The sequence below is a fragment of the Miscanthus floridulus genome, chromosome 16, assembly GCF_019320115.1.
Source record: "Miscanthus floridulus cultivar M001 chromosome 16, ASM1932011v1, whole genome shotgun sequence".
In the NCBI taxonomy this organism is placed as follows: domain Eukaryota; kingdom Viridiplantae; phylum Streptophyta; class Magnoliopsida; order Poales; family Poaceae; genus Miscanthus; species Miscanthus floridulus.
The window spans coordinates 70,633,075-70,643,570 of NC_089595.1; the positions used below are offsets into that span (position 1 = coordinate 70,633,075).

The 10,496-nt window shown below is 44.4% G+C and overlaps 1 protein-coding gene across 1 annotated transcript; it reads left to right on the forward strand.

Annotated features, from left to right (window-relative positions):
- The first annotated feature begins 204 nt into the window (after positions 1–204).
- On the forward strand, positions 205–1,354 carry LOC136510811 (uncharacterized mitochondrial protein AtMg00810-like). The gene is made up of 3 exons (XM_066505142.1): positions 205–268; positions 741–894; positions 1,075–1,354. Exons 1-3 carry the CDS (start codon positions 205–207, stop codon positions 1,352–1,354), a joined length of 498 nt encoding a protein of 165 aa, XP_066361239.1.
- Positions 1,355–10,496: the final 9,142 nt, after the last annotated feature.

A 10,496-nucleotide genomic window follows, 5' to 3' on the forward strand; every position in this document is an offset into this window, starting at 1 on the left:
GTGCCAAGCACTCCCATGGTGGAGCCAAGAGGTCTTGTAGTGGTGCCGACCACTCCAAGACTGAGGCTGAGCACTCCTATAGTGGTGCCGAGCACTGTAGGAGTAGTGACGAGCTGTCTGGAAGTAGTGCCGAGCACTACAACTAGGGCGTCGAACAATCCAGGTGTTGTGCCGAGCACTCCGGTGGAACAAGGAACTCCATCGATGTTGATCGAGTTCGCCTCACCTCCAAGTGACATCATTGAGTTCATGGATGCCTTCCACAAAGGTGAGGAGGTGTGGTTCCGTAGGATGGACAACATCGTCGGAGGCACAGGACCCTTAGGACTGGCTGGTTGGCTGTAATGACGTAGATTTGCTACTCGTCAGTGTAGCAGAATCACCCACGTTCACGCTAGCCGAGCAGGATGGAAACTAGCGATGGGTGATGCTGGAGGAGATGAAGGTGATCGACGAAAATGAGACATGGCAGCTCATCGATCCACCTCTAGGATGTCGTCCGATCAGCCTAAAGTGGGTGTACAAGGTCAAGCGGGACGAGCTCGGTGCTATTATCAAGCACAAAGCATGCCTCATCACCTGAGGCTTTGTTCAGCATGAGGGCATAGACTTGGAGGAGGTCTTTGTGCCAGTAGCGCGCGTGGAGTCGGTTTGTTTCCTACTAGCCTTGGCAGCAGCAAAGGACTGGCGCATCCATCACTTGGATGTTAAATTGGCCTTCCTCAATGGCGAACTGGCAGAAATGATCTTCGTTAGGCAACCTCTAGGTTTTGCCATCAAGGGAGAGGAGCACAGGGTGCTCCGACTACACAACGCGCTCTATAGGCTACGGCAGGCCCCTCGAGCATGGAATGCTAAGCTTGACGCCACGCTGGGCGAGCTTAGGTTTCAAAGGTGAGCAACTGAGCATGCGCTCTACACGCGGCGACGGGGGAAGGAGGAGCTCATCGTCGGCATGTATGTGGATGACTTGATCGTCATCGGCGTGTGCATGGAGGACATCAACAACTTCAAGCGCGAGATGGTGGCTTGTTTTTGAATGAGCAATCTCGGCGCACTCTCCTACTACCTCAGTATCGAGGTGAGACAGGGGAAGGAGGAACTCACGCTCGATCAGAGCGTGTATGCCTCCAAGTTGTTGGAGAGGAGCGACATGACTGAGTGCAAGCCATGCGTGACTCCAATGGAGGAGCGGTTGAAGTTGACGAAGGCCAACACCGCGGCGAAGGTGGATGCGACAGTCTATCGGAGCATCATCGGCGGTCTGCACTACCTAGTCCACATGAGGCCGGACATTGCGTTCGCTGTGGGCTATTTCAGTCCCTTCATGGAAGATCCCAGAGAGGATCACTAGGCTGCGGTGAAGCGGCTACTACGCTACGTCAAGGGGATGGTGGATCATGGGATCATTTTCTCAAAGACCAGCAGGAGTAGGCTGCAACTCACTATGCTCAATGATGCAGACATGATGGGGGATATCGACGGGCGATGGAGCACCTCTGGGGTGCTCGTCTTCCTTGGGTCGGCCCCAATTTCATGGTTGTCACTGAAATAGAAGGTGGTGGCGTTATCTACGTGTGAGGTGGAGTACGTAGCGGCGGCCACAATAGCGTGCCAAGTTGTGTGGCTACGCCGGCTGCTGGGCAAGTTGACAGGTGTGGAAGCTCACCCACCAGCACTGATGGTGGACAACTAGCCCGCCATCGCCCTCGTGAAGAATCCGGTTCTACATGACCGGAGCAAACACATCGACGTGAAAATCCCACTTCCTCAGGGACTATGTCAATAGAGGGCAGATCGTCATCGAGTTCGTTGAAACTGGTTGGCAACTCGTGGACGTCCTCACCATGCCGCTCGGACGTCTTCGACTCACGGAGCTGAATTAGATGATCAGCATGGAGGGGGTACAAGGGTTAGCAGTAGGATTAGGGGAAGATTGTTAGATAATCTACTGCTACCTTATGTGAATACAACAAGGGAAGACGACGTCGAAAAGGCCCCTGCTGTGATACTGTAGCCGCTGCAGGTGCAAGCGCCACACGGTTCACCTATAGCACTGTAGGCACATGCAGAGGCCGGCGTAGAGTCAGCCATGTATGTTATCTAGTTACTGTTACAGCATGTGCGCTGTACTAGAACTAGATGGATAGAGTTGTATAAATAGATTACCACGGCAACTCAATAAAGAGAGTTCAGATATGCCATTTCTCAGACATGGCTTCTTCCAACACTGGTGTCTTGTACTGTGTGTGCATGCTCTGTTCTCTCTTCTTTTTCTAGCTCTAGCCATAGTGTGTGGGGATGGACAACGCTTGTTCGTGGTCGGCACGGCTAGTGGGTGCTCGACAACACTAAAGGGTGCTCGACAAGACTGGTGAGTGGTTCACTCACCTGAGCCGGTAATCCTGTGTGCCAACATATTTATTAGGTTTCTCTAATCCTTTCCAAAATCCTGCTCTTACAAGATATAATGGAATTTTGCATTATGAATATCATACTATTTTTAAATCACCCCTACCACTTTTATTTTTCCATTCTCTCTTGTATATTTACATGCATTGAGAACTTTGTCATACTCCTTATTTTTTCCCACGTCCTTTCATCGCTAGAAATTAACTGATCAATACGTGCGCGTATATTTCCACGCGATTAGATCTATTTTCCTATGTGTAGAAACATTGGAGTTGAGATGAGGAGATGTTGGAGAGCGACTTTTTTGAATCTTGTCAAAAAAAATCAAGATTGGAAGTGGATTTTGAAAACTCTTGGAGATGCTCTAGTGTCCTTACAAACGAGCACAGTCAGGAAGCAAAGAATGGTAAGCTCGACTCTCTCTTAAACTAAATGCTAAATGTACAAGCTCGTGCGCAACTTTATTTTGCTCCCTACTAATCCTAGAGGCCTCCAGCTGATGAAGATGGCGACCTACATGAATAGCTTCCCGGATCAGAGGCCACACCATGCAGCGATCTTGGCTTTGCACCTTAAGCTTCTCTCCACAACGCAGGCACTATTTAAGGATGAAATGGGCCTCAGGCCACCGAGCTGCAAATTGGATACCATCAAGACAAGACATGCCATCCACTTCTTCCGCGTCCCTGCAGTGAAAAATTGATCTGCATGAGAGGTCAGTAAAGGTTGCCCGTCACTACTCCCTACGATTACTACCACTGCAGCTTGCCCTGATAATAAAGGCCCCATCAAAATTAATTTTGTAAGTACCACTCTGCAGAGGAATCCATCTCACACAAATGTTTTCTTAAGTGTGTTTGCATTTCCTAAGGTTATGAACCTGTTCTATTCGATACCATCGGTTGTTGTCAGATAATGGATAGAGAGGACATGTATCGTGTCAAGAAGATAATAGAAGATTCAATGGATAATGTAAGAGACCAAGTTAAGACACTATCTGAAACAGTAAATATGCCAAGTGTTTTTTGGTTTGCCGAGTGCATTTCATCAGACACTCGGCGAAGAGCTGATTTGCCGAGTGTACTAAATAAGACACTCGGCATAAATATTGCACTCGGTAAAAAAACCGATTTGCCGAGTGTAGTATATCAGACACTTGGCAAACAACAAGATGGCACTCGACAATTAATTGACACTTGACACAATACTATCACGTGACCGGCACGTGCGATGGCCGTCTGACGGCGTGCCGGCCGTTACCAAAAGTTCTACTTTGACAAGTGTTTTTCGCCAGCACTCGGCAAACTTATAAGTTTGCCGAGTGTTTTTATAGGAACTCGGCAAATCCAAAACTTTTTTCCTCTTCTACCCTCCAAACTTTTTCTACTCTCCACATACAACATGTGGTACTATATGTTAAAATTTGGTATATTTCTCTATCTGTTTGCTATATTTAATTAATTTATTGCATTTCAAGAATTTTTTTGGTATAAGTCAAATTTGAACTGCAAGTGATTCAAATAATGGAATAAAATGAGTGGAAAATAATATTCATGTTATTGAGTCCATTTTGAGGTCTTACCAGAGAAATAAAAAGAAATTTCGAACATCTTGTTCAGGAAACACGACCACGAATGTGTGGCCGAATGGTTTTTAAATTCTAAAAAAGCAAACGAAGTCTGAAAATTATGGGACTTGTGAAGATCTCGTGATATCATATGTGGAGGCCTTGGTAAAAAATTGAGAAGGTTTCAGACAATCTGTCACGTACGATGTTTACAAACCGAAGCATCTCCGAAGAAGAATCGTAGCGTTGAGAAGGATCCGGTAAGATTTGGAGTCAAAGTGACGGTCGATTTGGGGTTTGACTTCAGAACTTTTTGTATAGGCAATAGAAAACATAGATTGATTCATGTGTAATTTTGGTAATTTTTTGGATTCGTTTGATTATTATATTTATTAAGTGCAATTATAGAATTTTAATTGATATACATTGAATTTGAGCGACAAACTGCATGAAATAATAAGTTTTTCACTTCTGTCCTTGAAACTTTTTCTACTCTCTACTTACAATATGTGGTACTCCATGTTAAGATTTGATATATTTCTGGAACCGTTTGCTATATTTAATTAATTTATTGCATTTCAAGGATTTTTTTGTATAAGTCAAATTCAAACTACAAGTGACTCAAATAATAGAATAAAATGAGTAGAAAAATTATATTCATGTTATTGAGTCCGGTGTGAGGCCTTACCTGGGAAATGAATAGAAATTTCGAACATCTTGTTCAGGAAACACGACTACGAACGTGTGGCCGAATGGTTTTTAAATTCTAAAAAAAGCAAACGAAGTCTGTAAATCATGAGACTTGCCAAGATCTCATGATATCATACGTGGAGGCTGTGGTAAAAAATTGAGAAGGTTTCGGATAATCTGTCACGTACGATGTTTACAAACCAAAGCATCTCCGAAGAAGAATCGTAGCGTTGAGAAGGATCCGGTAAGATTTGGAGTCAAAGTGACGGTCAAATTGGGGTTTGACTTTAGAACTTTTTGTATAGGCATGGACTCACAAGTCATGCTTGTGGAACCTCCCCTATTTTGATGACCTTCTACTTCCACATAATATTGATGTAATGCACACTGAAAAGAATATCACCGAGGCAATTTTTGGTACAATCATGGACATTCCTGATAATACAAAGGATAATGTTAAGGCTAGAGTGGATCAGACGAGGTTATGCAATAGACCTAGCTAGATATGGCGCCTCCTAGAGGCGGGAAGTCATGGAGAAAGCCTAAGGCTGCTTTCATTCTAACGAGGGCCTAAAGGTGGGAAGTACTAGAATGGTTCCAAACGTTAATGTTTCCTGATGGGTATGCAGTGAATCTAAAGAGGGGAGTAAACTTAGCTACTTTGCGAATCAACGAGCTCAAGATTCATGACTACCACATATGGCTTGAGTGGCTACTGCCGGTGATGGTTCGAGGCTATGTCCCCGAGCATGTCTGGATAGTGCTGGTGAAGTTGAGCAATTTCTTTTGCCAGCTTTGTGCTAAGGAATTATCTCGTACCGTGGTTGCAGACATGGAAAGAATGGCGCCTATGTTGCTCTGCAAGTTGGAGAAGATCTTTCCACCTGACTTCTTCAATCTAATGTAGCATTTGATTTTGTACCTCCCATATGAGGCACGAATGGGGAGGCCTGTGCAAGGCCGTTGGTGCTATTCAATTGAGAGATTTCAAAAGGTTCTTTGAACTAAATGTAAAAATAAGTGCAAAATTGAAGCATTCATAGTAGAGGCATACATTCTGGAGGAGGTGTCAAACTTCACAATAAAATACTATGCTGACAACCTTCCTAGCGTGCATAATCCACCCCTCATTACAATGCTGGCGAAGATAAATCAAACCTTAGCATTTTTCTAGGGCAACTAGGAAGTGCAAGTGGTGCGACTAACAAGACCTTGAAACATGAACAGTGGCGCACTATTATACTATATGTGTTGACCAACCTATCTGAAGTGGAGCCATACATGCTCTAAGTTCTCAACAAACTTTTTCTCAAGTAGTCACAATTCTGTGTCCAACTCCCTTGTTTCTCATTGGTACAGAGAATTTCATGAATGATTCTGGTGTGAATCAAGGGAACCTACCCCGCAGGAAACTTCGACCCTTCTTAGAGAGGGTGCAGGAAATGGAATACCTGATTTCATTTCTTGGTTCAAACAGAAGGTACTGTCTATTTTGGCTCATACTTAGTTTGACATTACAAGTGGCTCGTACGTGTGACTAATATAACGAACTACCTTGCTTGAACTTGTAGGGACAAACCAATGCGTCTATGAGTGCCGAGTTGAGACAGGTTGCTGATGGTTGTGCCTATAGGGTCAGGTCATTTACCGGTTATGACATGAATAGATATTGCTTTCACACAACAAGCTACGAGCAGAGTCGGCCCAATCAAAGAACCACAAATAGCGGAGTTTTTATGCAAGGCTTAGATGGGTTGAGTATTATGGAAGAATTGAAGAAATATACGAACTCATGTTTCATGGTTGCAAACATCTTAATCCTGTTATATTCAAATGCCATTGGTTTGATCCTGAAGTAGCGAGGCGGACCCCTAATCTTGGGCTAGTCGAAATTTGACAATCATCCGTCTTACTAGGAGACAGTGTCTATATTGTGGCTCAATAGGCAATGCAAGTTTATTATCCCTCATACCCGTGCCAAACTGTAGACCGTCTTAAGGGTTGGGATGTTGTGTACAAGGTATCGCCACACGGTAAACTACCTGTCACAAACAATCAAGATTACAACATAGACTCCAACACATATGACGGATAGTTCTTTCAAGAAGATGGGCTCAAAGGGAGTTTTGAGATAGACTTAACCGAAGCTCTAGGTATGGAAGTAGACAATGAAAGTGGAGTTGACGAGGACGCCGGAGACGAGGTTCAGAATGTGAAGGACTTAGAATTACTTCAGCGATTACATTTAAGCAATGACGGTGATGACGACATTCCTCCTTCGGAGCATGGGGATGATTATATCGACATGCGTGATAGTGATGATGAGACCTATGATCTAGCTAATCCCGATGATGATGATTATTTCTAATACATGTATGATCCATGCTAATTGATTTATTATTTATCATACCATGTTATTTTCTAAGTATGTTTTGTTTATTTTGCATCTATTTTAATGTATTATCTATGCTAATTGGTGTACTCTCTTTAATTGTAGATGATTGAACAATGGTGGGCGGTATGAGGAGGATTACGTCACTTTACTCAAAAGCGACAGCGATGAGTAAAGGGTCTGATGCAGCTGAGGGGTCTAGGAAGAGACCTTAGGGTAGACCCAAGGGTTGAGGGAAGGGTGGAGGCAAGATGAGGCCACCATCGCCTGTACCTTCATCATCGTCTGAGTTACCTTCCACTCACTCATCCTCTGAGGAGGAGGAGGTATAGGTAGAGGAGGAGGTACAGGTGGAGGAGGAGGTAGGGGTGGAGGAGGAGGAGACAGGGGGTACCTCTTCCTCTACTTTATCACATGTGTGCTTGTGAGGTCCCTTGACCCTCCCGAGGCGACCGATACCTCTTGAGAGACACCCGCTGATTCGACCCGATGGAGACAAGTAACTTTATATGTTATCACTAATTTTTCATTTGATATGTTCAAAATTATAATAGAAACTAATATTTTTTCTTAATCACTTGGGCAGGGGTTGGAGGAAGGTTGGTGGGGGTGATCACGCACGCCATGTGAACAACATCCTTGGTCTTTTGATCAAGGAAAAGATCCCTGGCCTGGTGCAGTTTAGTGGAACTATCGAGCCGGCCTACACGTGGGCCACTATGCCGCTGTCCCTGACACCACTGATTAGGATGGCAGGTGTTTTGCCGACAAGGCACATCGTGTCAATGCCGAGCTTTGGGTAAGTCTTTCTCGCACTACATTGCTTAATACATCGCATTGATTGGACATTCTTGAAATAATGACTGGATACATCGCGTCTATATGTAGGATTTCATTAGATGCGAGGAGGGATACAAGGGCATGGTAGATGTTGTGGCTGACAAAGCCGCCAAGAAACTCATCAAGCACATGCACTACAAGGCGTGCATCCAGGCCATGATCCAATACCACATGGAATTTCTTAGAGAGGATCCCTAAAAGGGCAGCAAGAACCATGAGCCTGACCTTGGAACAATACCTGAAGGTAAATATAGAACATTAATACTTCTTTTTTCTAGGATTAATTACGCTTAATTTCATCTTCTTATATGTCATATACTTGATGACATAGGTGCCTCCATGGTGGTGCGCCTACAATCTGTAGTGCTAGGCCCGGATGGTGGACAGGTGGCCCGCATGGGAGGACAATCACAATGCTTGCCGGGAGCGATGTTTGCTAATGTTGGGTGCACCACACCATCAAGGCAACCTCAACCTCTCAGAATACATGGCTAGATGGGTACGCAAATTGATTTCTTTATTCTAACGCTCAACTCTGCATAATTTCTAATCATATTGCTTTTTTGCAGTCGACGTCACATGGTGGTGAGCCTTGCTCCCAGTTTATGGCATATACTTTGGCCCACAAGGGGAAGGCGACGTCCAATGTTGCCTACAACCCAGAGGACCAGCCCTCGGCGTACAGCAATGAGTCCATCCACAGTTGTCTCAATGGATACACATCGATGGCAAGGCAGGTCTATAGCTCAGAGTACGATCCAAGCGCTCATGACCTTGATGGAGAAGTGGTCATGAGGGCGGGAGGAGGCAAGAAGCATGGCCGGTTCTAGATTGGCGATGGCACCATCGACACGGCTAGTACTCCCACTCTCTCCTAGATTCAAGCATGGAGCGCAGGTTCCAGTCCGGCGATACGCCCACGGCCGGACTCTACACGATTCTAGATGAACGCACTCTAGGTTATTTCTGTTTTATTCATTGTTCATTGATTTTTACATACTTTTGCATTGCATTGTAACATTGGGATGAAGTATTGTAGGCTTAGCTAGACCAAGAAATGAGGCGCCGGGAGGAGCTAGAGGCGAAGATGGAGGCAGAGCGGTAGAGGATGGAGGCAGAGCGGCAAAGGATGGAGTAGCAAATGTTTGAATATATGAGGCGTGTTTATGCTGCAATCGGTCAACCTCCACCACCATTTATAGTCCCTCCTCCTCAACTTGCTCCAAATACTATTTTAGGCACTGTGAGTCGCTTTACAATCTTTATAATCTAGTTTATGCAGAATCAATCTTACAAAAATGCCAAGACACTAGAAACTTAGTGACTAATGATATATGTTTGTTACCAACCAATACTTAAGCAATCATACTAGAGCACAATGCAACTAAGAAGATATTGCTAATAGTTGCAAGGGTTATACTAGTTAGGCAGCAGAGAGACCATACATGTTGTTTAATCTTGTCTCACACATGCAATCTCTTCTCCTTTGTGCAACATCAATCGGCAGCATTGAATGAGCCTCATGACGTAGCCCTGTCATAGTGGAACTCGTGGCCTAAGTGACTACTTGTGATTTTATTTATATTTGCATTTGTGGATTACCTATGACTACTTGTGGTTGTGAATGAACCTACTTGTGATTATGAAGTTTATTTGTATTTATGTGTTGTTGATATATCTATATGAACTACCTGTGATGTATATTGTGAACTATCTGTGATGGATGTGATGTTTATTTAAATGTGGTACATGGCTGTGACCGAACCTAATAAACTGATTATTTGTGGTAGCTTTGCCGAGTGTAACACTCGGCAAAGAGGCCTTTTGCCGAATGCCAGGGTTAAAACACTTGGCAAAAGTGTACACGTGGCAAAATTTTGTGCATTCTGGGACTAAAATGGCTTCTTTGCCAAGTGTCTGCGCTATGACACTCGGCAAAGAAGCCAAAATTCTACATTCTGGGATGGGTTCGCCGAGTGCCTAAAATGTGACACACAACAAAGGTGCAGGCTTTGCCGAGTGCCTAGACTGTGCCACATGGCAAAATAGTAAGTGTTTGTCGAGTGTTGGGCTGTGACACACGACAAAGTAGTAAGAGTTTGCCAAGTGCCTGGACGTTGACACACGACAAAGTAGTAAGCATTTGCTGAGTGCTGGACTGTGACACACGGCAAAGTAGTAAGAGTTTGTTGAGTGCCTAGACATTGACACACGGCAAAGAAGAAAAGTTTGTCGAGTGCTTGGGCGTTGACACATGGCAAAGAAGCAAAGTTTGTCGAGTGCCTAGAATTTGACACTCGACAAATGCTACTTTTTTCGCCAAGCGTTGGTATCAGCTTCTGGCAAAGTCTTTGCCGAGTGCCCGATAGAAAACACTCGACAAAGCTACTGTTTGTCGACACTATAGATGTCGTGTGCTATTTGTCGAGTGTTACTATCGGTGTTTCGAACAAACACCCACTAGTAAATTTATATTTATTGCACGTTAGGCTCGAATGGTATACTAAAGGACACAAGGTTTATACTGGTTCGGGTAGAATGTCCCTATGTCTAGTTTGCTATTGCTCGTGTTATTAGTACCAAAAAAGGTTCATA